This window comes from Vicia villosa, linkage group LG1 (genome assembly GCF_029867415.1).
Source record: "Vicia villosa cultivar HV-30 ecotype Madison, WI linkage group LG1, Vvil1.0, whole genome shotgun sequence".
Classification (NCBI taxonomy): Eukaryota; Viridiplantae; Streptophyta; class Magnoliopsida; order Fabales; family Fabaceae; genus Vicia; species Vicia villosa.
Genome location: NC_081180.1, coordinates 61,207,486 through 61,223,127, shown reverse-complemented (window position 1 = coordinate 61,223,127; position 15,642 = coordinate 61,207,486). Strand labels below are relative to the sequence as shown.

The following is a 15,642-nucleotide window of genomic DNA, read 5'->3' as shown; positions in this document are numbered from 1 at the left end:
GATGCTGTTGCAGGCGCTGTACTGGTGATCCAGCTGGTCTGGCAGCTTGGTGGTCTCCGTTTGGTGGCTGAAGAATAGTCGAGTCTCTTATGGCTCTGTGGGTCTGGAGTTTGGCTTAGCAGCTTTTTCTGGTACTCTTAGTCTTCATTACAGTTGAAAAATCATTTCATGCATTAATCCTACTATGTGGTGTACAGTATCAACTAGTTTAGTGGTTGGGGTGGTGTGAGATTATGAGTGTATTCTTTATGTTGGTCTGTTTCTGCATTGAGGTATTTTATGTTGGTCTGTTTCTGCAGGATGAAAATTTGGATTGTTTCCTAAACTACAGTGGAGACTTCAACTTGTGTCCAAAAAATTTGGATTGGTGTAGTGCTGGTCCGGTTTCATTGGAGTCTGTCAGTTCGTTGAGGCAGAGGCACATGTCCATGTTTCCTAGTGCAGATGGAAATATCTTGCAGTATTCTATATTGAGAAGATAAGGACAAAATGGTAGGAATTTTATGTGACAATGCATAATTGAGACTCAAAAATATTATCCAATTCTTGTACTTATTCCAAAAAGGTTAACGAACCAAAAGAAAAAACAATGCTCCATAGCTCTTGCTCATGTCATCTTATCATAAAACCATGCTGTGCCTGTTAATCTATCGTGCATTATGCACACACCTCTACTCTTTAATTTCATAAAAACAAATCAAAACAAAACAAAATGACTAAAATTCCTGCACTTTTTATGAACAATTGAGAAGGAGAATACCCATACATGACAGATCACTCTTACATGGTTGTGAAATTGCTCATAACTATTATTCTTCATCACAATAAAACATCATTATATAACATTATTCATTTATCCATCAGATATATTAATTATTCGTGCAGAAAAGAAACCAACCGTTTGATCAACTTCTGACCATTCTCAGACTCAGGATAAAAGATATGATAAACATGATCTTCATCTTCTTCTTCAAACAACTCCAGTTCCCCTTTCCAACCACTCTTTTTCACACTTTCATAATACCAAACCCCTCTCTCCCTAAGTCCATCTTTCCCAGCCACACAAACAATCATCCTATCACAACCAAGTCCTTCCAAACTCGGCGCCTCCAAACCCAAAGGATTAAGATGAAGGTTATCAATCCCACCAGGTGCTGATGGATACACTAAATTCCAAACCGAACAGTACAAATCATGATCTGAACTCTTGAGTTTAACACCCTCTAATCCAACCGGGTACGAACTATAGAAAAAAGGTTGTTGTAAAATAGCTCCTAGAAGCTTAACATCATTAGGCAAGGCTTCAGAGCCAGCACGCATGGCGATGTTATGAACTATGTTACCACCAGCACTGTCACCGCCGATAAAAACACTGTTGAAATCACCGTGGTTGATTAGCCACGGTTCTTGTTTAGAAGCAACCCACTGGAGAGAACTCCAGCAATCATTGTACCCTGCAGGAAGAGGATGTTCTGGAGCGAGTCTATATTCGACAGAAACAACTATGGTGTTTGTTTGAGGAGCGAAGATGTTGAAGTGTTGGTGGAAGAGTTTGGAGAAAGCTGATTCGAAGAAGAATCCGCCGCCGTGGAAGAATACTAAGATGGGGAGTTTTGTGGTGGGGTTTCTTGGGAGGTAGAGACGGGCGGAGATGTTGGGGTTTTGAGAGATGGTGATGTCTTTGGATGAAACGGGGGAGGTTGGGTCGTTGAGATTGGGTGGTACTGGTGGTGCTTGCCGTGGACGTTCGATGGTGCCGTCGCTGTAGACGGTGATGTATGTTGGGATTTCTGAGATGACGTGTTTAGCTGTATCGGTGATGGTGGTGGAAGCCATTGATTTAGAGATGCAAGAAAACAGATGAGTGTTTGGATTTATGTAAGAGTAGTAGTATCTACCGACTTGGAACATTTTCCCTTTAAATAAGGAAAAATTCTCGGTGGGTATAAATTAATAAAGGTGAACACTCCGGTACCCTTGAATTTGGTTGGGTACCGGTACCTTCCTCCAATCAAATGAAGATATTCAATGCCACATCATTTTTTAATATTATTTTATTTTAAAAAAATTAAAATTTTAAATCAATTAACACTAAGGGTACCGGTACCCAACTCAAACTAAAAGGTACCAAAGAATTTACCATTAATAAAACATTTATAGAAATATTTTTTGAAACAGTTATATTCAATATTTTGAAATCTACTATCTACTCTACTATCTACTTCTACTATCTACTATCTAACATATATTAAAAGATTGACCAAATTTTCTAAATTGCCCTTTCCTCAAAATAAATTTACACTACAAAAAGGACAATTTGGTAACTAACAAAATAACCCTTCATCTTTTTACCTTTTGCACCAAGTGTTCCACTCTCATTGGTCCACCAACTTTCTACAACATAATACACTACCTCATTTCCTCTCTCCTTATAAAGTACAATTTCAATTGAAAATATAATATAGTTGCATATTTATGATTATTATTCATTTACAATTGAATCATTTATTTTAAATTTACATATTTTTAAATATATTTTATACAATATTAAATAAATTTACATGATATTAGGTTGTAGTTTACGGGTCACTATCAACATAATACATATTTTATTTATTTTTTCAAATGTTAAAATTCTTTTTATTCTTTTTCCGTCTCATGGATCAATTTTTTTCTTTGCTTAATTATTTAATAATTAAGTAATTTATTTGTATAATGTATTTTTTTAATTTTAAAAACATAATACACTACCTCATTCTCTTTCTCTTTATAAAGTACAATTTCAATTGAAAATATAATATAGTTGCATATTTATGATTATTATTCATTTATAATTGAATCGTTCATTTTAAATTTACATGTTTTTAAATATATATGATACAGTATTAAATAAATTTACTTGATACTATGTTGTAGTTTACGGGTCACTATCAACATAATACATATTTTATTTATTTTTTCGAATGTTAAAATTCTTTTTATTCTCTTTCCGTCTCATGGATCAATTTTTTCTTTGTATAATTATTTAATAATTAAGTAATTCATTTTAGATTTATTTGTATAATGTATTTTTTTAATTTAATTAGCATGATGAAAAATGTATTTATCTCACGGGTCACTAACAAGAAAATATTTATTTTAGTTAATCAATCATTATTTTAATTCAAGAGACAAAATCTTTATTTTTAAATATTAATTTTTTCTCCATCTCACACTACAAGAATTTTTTTTTTTGCGACATATAGGTTGCGACATAATTTTAAAAAAATCGGAAACATTGTACGGCGGTTGTAGGCCCAACTGCCCTTAAAAGAAAATTGCGACAGTTCAACAACGGTCGCCCCCAAATATATTTATGGTTATTATTTGAAGATTCTAAATTACTACATATTTTTTTAGTTATTTACACAATATCATAATTAAATTACCCATCCTCAAAATATATGTTGTTGAAATTAATTTTTTTTAATGGTTAATTTCTATTTTAAATATACAATTTGGTCAAACTTTTTATTTCATATTTTTTTCATATAATTTAAAAAATACTACACCATAAATAATGCACCCGTGCGACAGCACGGGTCTCTGACTAGTTTTAAATATGATTTTACTATATTTAAGTAAATTTATCATTTTCTAATTATAATAGGTTTAATATGTGCCCTAGCATGACCCTTAAATAAATGGTAAATTCTTATCTAACTATAAATAAATTGGACTAATTTACTTAAATGAGGTGGCAAGCATGAAAGAATCTAGAGGTGTCACTTTCTGTTCGGTGTTACAATGGTACTATGGCCAAATTCAATCTTACCAAATATACAGGAGATTCGGAAAGTAAACATAAGTTGATGGTAGAAATTTAGTGTTAGTTTTATAAATACATCACGATTGGGAGATTTGGGTGGCACGATTGTGGAATACGTGCTCCCAAGAATTTTGTCTTGTTTATCTCTCGGGTGGGAGCCTCTATGTGAATTTGTAACGTGTGTATGATCATATGTACTCATGTTGTCCTCGTTTCCTAGCCCCTGACCTCCTTTTATAGTGTAGGGAGGCTTTGATGATCATTAAGATCTGTAACCGACTATTAATAATGTAACGTCCTTACTAATCATGCATAACCGCCCCCTCAATGACTTGTAACGTCTCATGACCATTGGTTCCTCTGTTCCTGAGCCGAATATGATAGCTCTGGGCTGTCATCCCGGTTTCCGACCTCTAGATGCTTTAATAGCAGCCTGACTGCTACTACTTTTTAGCATTGCTCAACACATTCGACTTGGGAACCCGACCTAGAGAATTATGAAATATGTACAGGTTGAAATCACATCATCAAGAGCATGAGTCTTTTTCAAGCACATCAAGATACAATAGCTTATTTTACAAGTTTTCTCAAGAACATCAAGTGCCTAGGGCTTTGATTCATTTGTGATGACTATAAGCTAGGGTTTGAATTGATTCTCATCATCTCAGGGTTCCATCATCATCATTGTGCACCTCAAAAAAAATAATTAGGGTTTGTGTTGATCAAATGATTCAAGTTGTTTGGCTTTTGGTTAAAGTCAACGTACAGTTGACTTCTTGACCAAAATGTGTTCTTAAGGCTTAAGGAGAGGTTCATGTGTCCATATACATCTCATTGATCAATAAGTTTGATTCAAATTGTGGAGGATATCATGGAAGGATGAAGAAGATTTAAATTTTGTTCATCAGGAAAAGTTAACAAAAGGCCTAAAAATCTAAGCTTGACTTTAAAGTTTCTTGGTCAAACTTAGGGTTTCAAGTTAAGTTGATGATAGTATATTGAAAGTTGTGTCAAATATCAAGTTGAATCAAGAGAATTGGTGAAAAGTGCAAAATTGGAATATTGCATTTTCACTAAGTCCACAGGGAAACATGGTCAAGTTGGCAACTTTGCAAGCATGGTGTGATTAGCCCAAGCTTCCATTTGAAATAAATAAGGGTTGTCTTCAAATATCTCATTTTATACTTTAACAAGATGCAAGATTTGTATTTGGAATCAATCAAGAGGTGGTTGAAAATTCAAGAGAAACATCATGCTCCAATGTGAAAAACACTTAGAAATTATTTTTTCCTTCAAAACAGTTTGGAAGCATGAAGTTTGAAGCAAGTTATCTTGTTATACAAGCATCTTCTCATTAAGATCTCAACACCAAAGTTGTTCGATGCCATGTCATATTTCCAAAGATCCCAAGATCAAGCCAATTGATTCATTGAGCAAGGAGATAAGATAAAGTAATGTTATCATCATGAACAGTCCAAATCAAGTTCTTAACATGTCCATAAACCAATATTTACAACATTATACCTAACCTTGCAAAACAGTTCTAACTATGTCCAATTGGTGTCTCAATTAATTCTAAGCCAGTAATTCATTCTATGTCCATGGCCTTACACTTAAGCAACAAATGGAATCCAAATGGTGCCATGTTTTCATCAAACTCACGGGCTGCACAAATGAAACCAATTTTGCAAAACAAAAATCCAAATGAAGCTAATCCTAGCTACATAAGTTCCTTGTTGATAGCTCCTCATGCCAAGCCTAAAGCCAAACCAAAACACAACCCAAAGCTCTATACACAAACCTGGAAACCGAGCAACATTTGAAACAAACTCCAAACGCGACTTAACTAACTCCATAGCCCAGTCTTGGTTCCCAACCTAACTCCATGCCTAATTCAGATCCTATAAATGCTCATTTCCTTCAAAATGCACATTCAGATCACAATTTTGTAGAAAAATCTCAAAAAATTCTCCCAATCATCTTCAACTTCGAATGCTCAATTCTCTTCATTATCTGTGGATTATCTTGTTCAATTCCTTATCCGAACCATGAAACAAATTCTCTATACGCAGTAATCAACATCTAAAACACTCAACTCATCCAGTCCAAGTTTGAATTTTGCAAGACGAAGTTGGAGAGGGTTAGGATGATTCAGTAAGAATTGGAGCAAAGTAAGCACATATTGGTGATCCTGGAGCACCATTGAAGCTTTTCTTATCATTTTTATCATCTTCTTCACATTTGAAGGCTCGTCAGACGTTCTCCGACAGGTAACATTTCATAGACTTTGTTCATCACGATTTATGCATTGTTTTGTATGAAATTTGTTACCGCTGTATGCGTCTTTGTGTACTGAATGATATCCCAAACATTTTAAGCTTCAATTCTTGTCATATGCAATTTAACTTTAGTTAGAAATACTAGGGTTTTCGACGTGTTTTTGAGATTTTTTGAAATTTAGGAAGAATTGATTAAAACTGATGGTAGATTTATGATCAGCATGAAAATTTGAGTAAGGTGATGTTGAGGTTTTGGATTTCTGGTCATGGATAGCACCGTCGTTGCCGCTTGTGGTGACTCGCGCAGTGGCGAGGTCTTTGATAAAGATGATGGTGCTTGTGTCAGTTTTTAGATTTAAATTTTAGTGTTGGCACATTATGATTGGCCCACGTAATTTTGTTTTATTTTAAAAATGAAATAAATCAGAATAATATGTTAATTGTTTGGACTCTTGTTTGCAATTGCGTTGGGCTTCATTTTTGCACCGCCTCTCAGACCCAGTAGTGTTTGTTTTTGGAACAACTAAGCCAAGTTTTTGGAATAGCTTTATTGGATTGGGTCTGGACTTCTTCACTGTGCCTTTTTGATAGATGCACCTCCAGGCCCATTTTATTTTTTGTTTTCATTTTCTTTGATATTTGTTTGATTTCATTACTTTCTTTTAATATTTTAATATTAAAAAATGATTAAAAAAATGCTTAGAAATTGCATGTTTAATTTTTAGAATATTGTTTTAATTTTTTAAGCTTTTGTTTCTTTAATTTGTGTTTGTTTAAAATTAAAGAATGATAAAAAAATATTATAAAGCATGATTTCAATTTTAAAAGTTTATTTTAGCTTTTATATTCATATTGTTTTGATCTAAAAATATGACATGCCTTGAAATTGTTTCTTGATTCTTCTTGCTATGAATTGTGATAATGTTTTGAGGTTTAGTTGATGTAATTTCTTGATATCTTGGTTAGTACATTTCAACTTGAGATTTTTTTAGGGTGATTTTGACATGATTAAGTGTTTTTGTGCCTTTGATCAAAACCTAATGCCATGTGTTGAAGACTTTTTTGCATTGATGATCTTTTGTGATGATCCTTTGGTGATTTTCTTGAAATACAATTGGTAATTGATGTTGACATGACCATGTTCTTTCTTAATTCATACTTAGATGCATTCTTGAGTATTCTTTTGTCATGTTTCTTGATGTTCCCATGATGTGATCTTGATAACTTTTCATGATTGAGTTATGACATGATGATTCATTCCCTTAATGCTTGAGCTTTTCTTTACTTTGTGCTCGATCATTATGTAATTGAACCAAGAGAACTGGGATCTCTTCCAACCAATATGCCATGTAAGGGTGAGTCTCATTCGAAATTAATAAGCCTTATGCATTCATAAGCAATAAAACATCAATAGAATTATAACATGTATTCAGATCTCTAAACAATAACCAAACAACCAAGCCAATAAATACATCACTGAAACATAACACTCAAGTCATTCGGTCATACTATATTATTATGCACATGAATGAACTTACGCTATGCTTGTGGTACCATATATGGGCTAAACCCATCCGACTGATCTATTCATCACCAAGATACAGCCCAACCGGCACAAATTCCACACAATGAGAATTATGCCCACCATTTTATCCACAATATCACCGGGATCCCTCACCAAATTGCGTATGAATGAATGCACTCATATGACATACTTATAACATCACTGATCTGATGCTTCGCATCGTCTCATTACGACTCATCATTTCATCACCAATAAGCATGCACATGTCTTAGCAATCATTCAATCATATCACACATAATCATGTCAAACATCATCCAATTCACAATGGAAATCAAGATGGTTTCATCACCATACAACACATTGCTACACTCACACATACATGTACAGAATGCTACAATTTATCATTTAAATTAAATCGAGATTTACAATAAAATCGGACCACTATCCATGTCACCAATTCATCATATAAAGCTCTTAATCAACTTCACAACACCCAAAACGACACACAAATCAGACACACGGATCAAAAGATATGCATTTTTTAAAGTAAAATAGTTTTCCAACTCTCGGATGGCATCTTTAAGCCCATCTCCAACAATACTTTGCCTGGATGGCATCTTTAAGCCCATCTCGAACAATACTTTGCCTGGATGGCATCTTTAGGCCCATCTGCGGAAAAAGTCCCTGCATCAGCAAAGGCAAATTTCTTGGTATTCTAGTGTTCAATCCTCTTCCACCTTTAGATTTCGACAGGCACACAAGCCAATCTACATCCTCAGGTTTAAGAAGATTGAACAGGGGCAGCTGTCATACCCCAAAATTTGCCCTCATATATTTGCAAATGTTATTTTATTTCGAATAATTGACATAGCACAGTTGGTAAGGATTTGAGGTTAAAAGGTACAAGAGCGAGAGGTTCCGGGCTCGAATCCCACTTCTAACATTTTCCCTTTTATTTGCTTTTTAATTTTAGTTCTAACTTTATTTCCATTTATTTAAAAATCACAAAAATTGCATTTTTTTATCATTTTAATTTTAATTTTCATACTAATTAAATAGGCATTTTTTAAAGTAGTCAATTTTTACTTTTATGTATTTTTTAGTCAAAAATTTTACCCAAAATCATAAAATATTAAAAAAAAAATCAGAAATAGTATTTTTTTCATCATTTAATTATTATTTTCGTATTTGTTTATTAGGCATTTTTAAAATATTACTTTTTCATTAAAATCTTTATTTTTTTTTGTAGTTTTAGTCCAAAAATCATTAAAAAAAAATTTGCAAAGATTTTGTTCATATTTTTTAATATTGCATAATTGTATAGTTTAGGAAAGAATCAACATAATTAGTTATATATTTCAGAAATCAAAATCAAATTATATTTGATTTAGAGTTGTGATTTATTAATTAATTAATTGATTCTTTTAATATTTTTACCAACCTAATTTTTATGTATAAATAGCATTAGGTTCTACACTTTGAAAGGACTAACAATTCTAACCCTTACTCCGACTCTCTCTCTTCTCACAAACACAAAAAATATTTTCTCCTACTTCTCCTTCTTCAGGGTTGTAATTCCGGTTGCAGCACAGTAATAAATTTTCCAGCCTATCAATCGAATTCTGAAACTACTGTTTGGATTTGCTCCGAATTTTTTCTAGAAGTTCAGAAAAAAATCGTAGAATAATACTCCCTTAGAATAGAATTCTAAAGGATTTCGACCCTCAAAATCGCAAATTCTTCTTTTTTATATTTTATTTGATTTAATTTCTATTTTCATATTTTCAAAAAAATCCAAAAAAAATTGTAGTTTCGTGTTCTTATTTTATTTGATTTATAATCAGCTTTTTATATTTTTTTTATTTTATTTTAATCACTTTTCTATTTTTCCATTTGTTTTCTTAACCGTAATGTTGCGTTGGTTTATGAACAGATTTTCTATGGATTGACCAAGTGGGTGGTACCCCATTTGCTTTTTTGGCCAAAAAACTTTTGGTATTTGGCCAAATCAAGGTTATTCATATTTGGCCAAAAACCTTTTGGTATTTGGCCAAATCAAGGTACCTCCTTTGGTCAAAGGGAGCAGGTGTCAATTCTTCCCTACACTTATTTGTTTGCTTCATTGCCCTTGAAAACCTTGGTAAAATCTCTTTTTTAACCATTAACCCTAAAATATATAATAGGTAGATGTTGTCCATTTTCTAGGATTTTATCATTCTTTATTTTTAGGCTAATCAATTTATTTTTAGGCTAATTAATTTATTTTAGGCTTATAATTATTTTTAGGCTAATTAATTTAATTTTAGGTTAATTAATTATTTTTAGGTTTTCAAACCCTGGTTTTATTTTTGGCTAACTATTTTTCATCATGACTATTAATCACTATTTTTACTAACCCTTTTTATTATAAATATTTTAAAATCAGGGTTCGTCTTGTTGTTTTCAAAAACCTTTTAATTTTCCTTTATTTTTTGCCTTTTTATTTTCATTCGACTTTTTTGCCTTGCCTTATTTATTCTATTAACTATGGTTAACTTGTTCCCCATTTGGGGTTTGCCTTTTATTATGTTTATTTTATTCATTTGCCTAATTTCTGTCTCTACCCCAAAGCCTTGTAATAGCTTAGGGTTTCTATTATTTTGCTTCTGCAGGTGTTTATTGTAATAGATTTAGGATTTTATTTTCCTGCCTTTATTTTTCTGCTCACAGGTGTTTATTGTAATAGCGTATGAACTTTTAATTTTGCCTTTATTTTTTCTGTGTGGTTAGTAATCCTAGGGAGTGCAAGCCTTGTTAAATGAATTAGATCACTAATTACAAGATAATATATCTGAATTTAATCACATGATTGTGCCACACACACACCTTTAGGGTAACCCTTCTTGTGCTGCCTGTTGCCTTTTAATTACGATTCTAAAATAGTCAAGTCCCTAGATTCCGAGGACACCTAAGCAAAACAAATGTTACTCTTAGTTCATCATCATAAGATCACAGTCCCTTCGAAGTTGCCTTAACAGTAAATGATCTTGTCCCTCGAAGTTGCCTCGGTAAATGATGATTGTCCCAATTGCTAAGGTGTCCTCGCCTGTTGCCTAAATGACTATTCTATCCTTCCCTAAAGACTACCTACCCTCTAGATGGTAGAGACAGTTTTATGGCGAACGATAATTTCTCGATGACCCTTAACATCCAATGAAAGGACTTCATACTTTCTCATGGTATAGCCTTTTCAAACCGAAAAGCTAAAAGAACAATTTTTCTAACTTAGGGTAGGTGCTCCGGATTGCTTACTTTTTTCAAATTCAAAACTCTTTACTCCACTCTTTTTCAAATACTTTCAAAAACAAGGCTACGCTTATTTACAAGCTAAAGTCCTTAACAAAGTTTTTACTATTCACACACTACACTTTTCAAACAAACAAGTGAGCTAAGCAATTAAGAGCCCATGGATAACCATGGATACAAAGGGTGCTTACACCTTCCCTTTGTATAACTTACCCCCCGAACTCAAAGTCTTTAAAAAGGTTTTTTTCTGTTCTTTTAGCCTTTCTATATATTGGATAAAATAAAAGTCGGTGGCGACTCTTGCTATCCGCAACATTTCTTTAAAGTCAGTTCACCGTATTACAGAACTGGCGACTCTGCTGGGGACGCTTTCAAATTAAAAGAGGGGTTACCTTAAAGTTTAGGATCACTTAATGTTTGTTTTGCTTGCTTTATTTTTTCAAGGTTGTTTTGGAAATTGAATGGAAGATGAATCCTATACCCGGATTCGAGTGCACCTTAAGATAGGAAGTGGCATAGTCATGGCGACCTCCTTCATGTATGTGGAGGATTGGTCAATATGAGAGTTCACGCTTAAGTTAGGCCTCTATTGGTGTTTTGCATGCTTCTCTTGTATGAGGGAGGTTCGTGCGGATATCTGTGGGTGAGTCGGAGGTTAAGGACCTTTAGTTACCTTTAACCCATCTTGGCCTTTTGAAACGTAGTGGGGGGACTACTCTTGATGTATGTTGAGGGCATAGTCGCTACCCGATACTACAACTCAGATAGGTTCTTTCTCAAAGTATCATTGCATGGTATGTATGTATCATGTTCGAGGGTGCCTTAGAAGGACTGACAATTCTGGGTAACTTTGTAGAACCTGTTGCTGATTTCATCCTTATCCTTAGAAGTACCTTTGGGGAGGGGTAGTTACCTAGTCAAACTCCATGCAAGTCTTTAAACCTAAGGACATTTGAGTGACTTGCTTGTATGTGCTACTAACCCTTCTATTTCCTTGAAGGATTTCCTTGTAGGACATTTGGTCCTTATTACCTTATGATTTACCTATTGTATTACATTCGCATGACATCATAACATAGCATGATTGACTAACCCTTTCAAGGATCTTAGGGATTTAGGGCGCACAATTTCAGGTGCTCTTATCAAGGACTGAATTCCTATCAAGGGGCAAGGGGATTTATTTTCCTCTGGCCATTTGTCTTCCAATTCAGAGGCACAATACCTATCAAGGGGCAGGAGGATTTATTTTCCTCTAGCCATATACCTTCAAGTACAGAAGTACAGGTATCCCGAATCAGAGGCGATGACCCACTCGATATGGTGAGCTTGATTCTCAAAGAAGGACATTCAAAGACAAAGACCAAGATTCTAATGTCGCAAACTAAATTTCGTAAAGATCTTTGAAAACATTGCATCTACATTCATAAAAATTGCATAACAGGTTTCCGCAATAGGCTTCGCATTCTCTCTCGCTGTTTATTTCAGCACAAATGGATCTCGAGCAATCAGTCAAAAATCTTCAGGCTCAGAATATCTGATTCCAAGTTTTGATTCTGAACTTGGCCAAGGGGTAAGACGAGTTGAAAAACCTTGTTAAACCCAGAAGAAAAAGGATCAGCAGATGCAGCAAAGTTTACTCCATTGTGTAACATCCCGATTTGTATTAATATTTTTATTAATTATATTAGTAATTATATTATTTGGTGTTTTTAATAATTATTTTCTTAATTTATTCATGTTTATTGAATTTTCGCGTTTTGGGACGATTTAGTCGGTATTAGTTTGGGATAGCGGATCAATATTTAATCAAAAAATTTAATATTTTTAGTATTAGAAATATTAACGAGTTAATATTTAGCGTTTTGGGAATTTTCGGAGTAATTAAGATTAGACCAGAAATATGAAACATTGAGTAATAAGAGTATATTTTATTAGGCTCATTTGTGTGTTAATTATTTATTTAATTGTTATGTGATATAATAATTAATTTAATTAATTAATTAATTTTATGTATAATTGCTTTTATTTGGTTTAATGAGTTAATTGAGTTATTAGATATTATATCTAATTGGGCCTATTTATTAGAAATAGAAGTAATTGGGTATTATTTCCTTAAGCCCATTAAGACATAATATAGTAAGGGTTTAGAGAAGGTTAGAGACATCATAAAATTTGTTCATTTCAAGAGAAGAGAGGAAAGGAGGAGAAGAGGAGCAAAAGAGGAATAAAGAGAAAAGCTAGGTCTTGAAGAAATTGAAGAGGTAAGGGGGGAATTCTTATTATTATGTGTTAGTATGATTGAGTCAATGGGTAGATTAACATGATTTATGAATTTTGTTCTTCAATTTTAGGTTTTTGAAATGTTAGATTTTGTTGAGAATCTATGAAATTGAGGTTAAAAACATGTTTTAATGTTAGTAATTAGTATATTGGTGAAATTAAGGGATTATGGAGAATTCAATTTATAAAAACAATTGCTACTTACTGTAGCGTTGAAAGTAATTGATTTGGTAGGTTACTGTATCACCATCTTAATTTTATACTGGAGCGGTTCATTCCTAATATATATATATATACTGTATGCCTTGTTTTATTATTGGTGAGAGATATGTGTTAAAGTAGTGGTTCATTTACTTTTGTAATACTGGTATATTGACACTTAAGTTAAGTTGAGAATGACAATTAGTGTATAACAATACTGTAGCGATAGCTGGTATATACTATGTCATCAAATTGACATCCAATTTAGATGTTGCTAATATATATATAAATATATACCTTACTTTATTAGTATAATTGATAATAATTTAATAAATATAATAATATTTTAGGAGTTTTGAGTTAGAGATAAATATTTCATTATTTGGTTAACTAGTTAGTTTTAATCCCGATAGAGTTGTCAATAGAGTTGTTAGAGTTGTTAATAAAATTGTCGGAGTTGTTTTGAGTTATTACGAGTCATATTTTAATTGTTTCGTGTAATTCTGACATGTTTAGAGTTGTCAGTGTATGGTGTCGGTGTTTGTTTTTTTTTTTTGGCTTAAATGCAGTTTTAGTCCCCCTATTTTGTTTTTTTTTGAATTTTTAGTCCCCCTATTTTATTTTTCAGCATTTTGGTCCCCCTATTAAACTTTGATTGGGTTTTTTTTGGTCCCTCCTCATTTTAATCTATCTGGCAGTTGACAAAGCTGATGTGGCACATAATAACTCCTGCCACGTCACTTATTAAAATTAAAATCTTGAAAAACAATTATATTAATTTTTTAATGTTAAATATTAAAAAAATATTTTAAAGCAAATTAAAAGTTGTAGAAAACTTTAGAAACCCTATTGTGTTATCGTGTTAACCACCACATCCTCTCCACTGTACTCTTCACCTTCGTATACCCACGAAGAAAGAAGGTTGAAAAATTCCCAATTCTTACATCGCAACAATAACCTCAAATCCACTAATCTTTCTCAAATAATCATGTCCCAATTTTCCCAAGGAAGCAATCGCAACAAATTTTCGTTCATACGTGATGAATGTAGATGTGGGTTGGATGCACCATTGATGACATCATGGACCAATGCTAATCCAGGACGTCGATTCTATGGGTGTGGAATGTATAAGGTATTTATGCTCTATAACTCACTTTATTCTATTCTTAACTTTATTTCTGTTTAATTCGAGAATCAATTTTTTCCTGCATTCTTTGTAGATTTAGGGACACAAAATGTGCAACCATTTTGTTTGGTACGATGAAGAGATGACTCCAAGAGCAAAAGAGTTGATATCTTCATTGAATGAGCAGCTAATTCTAGAGAAGAATAAAGTCAATGAGTTCAAGCTGAAAGAGAATGAATTGACAATGAAGATGAAATTTCTGAAAATGCAGTTTAAGTTTACAATTGGGATGAGCATTGTGTTGTTAATGGGACTAGTTGTAACAAGTGTAATGAAGTAGGAATAATCATTGTGTTTTAGGTTTTGAAACAACCATGCTGTGATGTTGTTTAGCTGCTTAGGTTTTGGAACAATCATGTTGTGGTGATGTTGTTTAGCTGTTTAGGTTTTGGAACAAGCATGTTGTGGTGGTGTTGTTTAGTTTCTTAGGTTTGTGAAACAACACTGATAAAAACCATGTAATGATAAATTATGAATGAATTAATATTGTTCCAAATTTCTGTCATTGCAGTAAATGTGCACTTACTATTATCATTGGTCCAAATTTGTCTCATTGCAGTAAATGTATATTAACTAGTTCTATATGCATATAGTTCAATGTGTGTCATGACATTCAAGAAGATATTAAGATAAGAACATTGTTGTGTTTCAATTGGTTCAAATTTATGTCATGATAGTCCTAAAGCAGTGTACCATAAATGCTTCATTCATAACAAAACTTACACGCACAGGAACCTTAAGTGCTTCATTCATAATAAAATGTCACATAACTAATTTCATTACATGCTTCATAATAAAATGTCACATAACTAGTTTCATTACATGCTTGGTTTCAAAATTGATGTCAAATGGAGGATCTCAAACATTAATATGAAATTTAGTGGTTGTTATTACTGATAAAAGACATCCACATTTGTCACAGCATTGGATTAACATTGAAACTGAACAATTAGCATTGTAAAACTCAAATATTGATAACAATGACAGTAATTAGCATTGTAGTACAAACTCAAATATTGGATTAACATTGAAACTCAAATATTGATAAAAGACATCCATACTGTCATGCTGAAACTTG

At 32.9% G+C, this 15,642-nt stretch overlaps 1 protein-coding gene across 1 annotated transcript; it reads right to left on the bottom strand.

Annotated features, from left to right (window-relative positions):
- Positions 1-713: 713 nt before the first annotated feature.
- On the bottom strand, positions 714-1,908 carry LOC131639279 (2-hydroxyisoflavanone dehydratase-like). The gene has a single exon (XM_058909781.1). It carries the CDS (start codon positions 1,834-1,836, stop codon positions 874-876), a length of 963 nt encoding a protein of 320 aa, XP_058765764.1. The 5' UTR covers positions 1,837-1,908; the 3' UTR covers positions 714-873.
- Between the last annotated feature and the right edge of the window lie 13,734 nt (positions 1,909-15,642).

What these genes read in the sequence shown, in the direction of transcription:
- LOC131639279 (XM_058909781.1), bottom strand. Translation starts at nt 1,836, where the DNA reads ATGGCTTCCACCACCATCACCGATACAGCTAAACACGTCATCTCAGAA.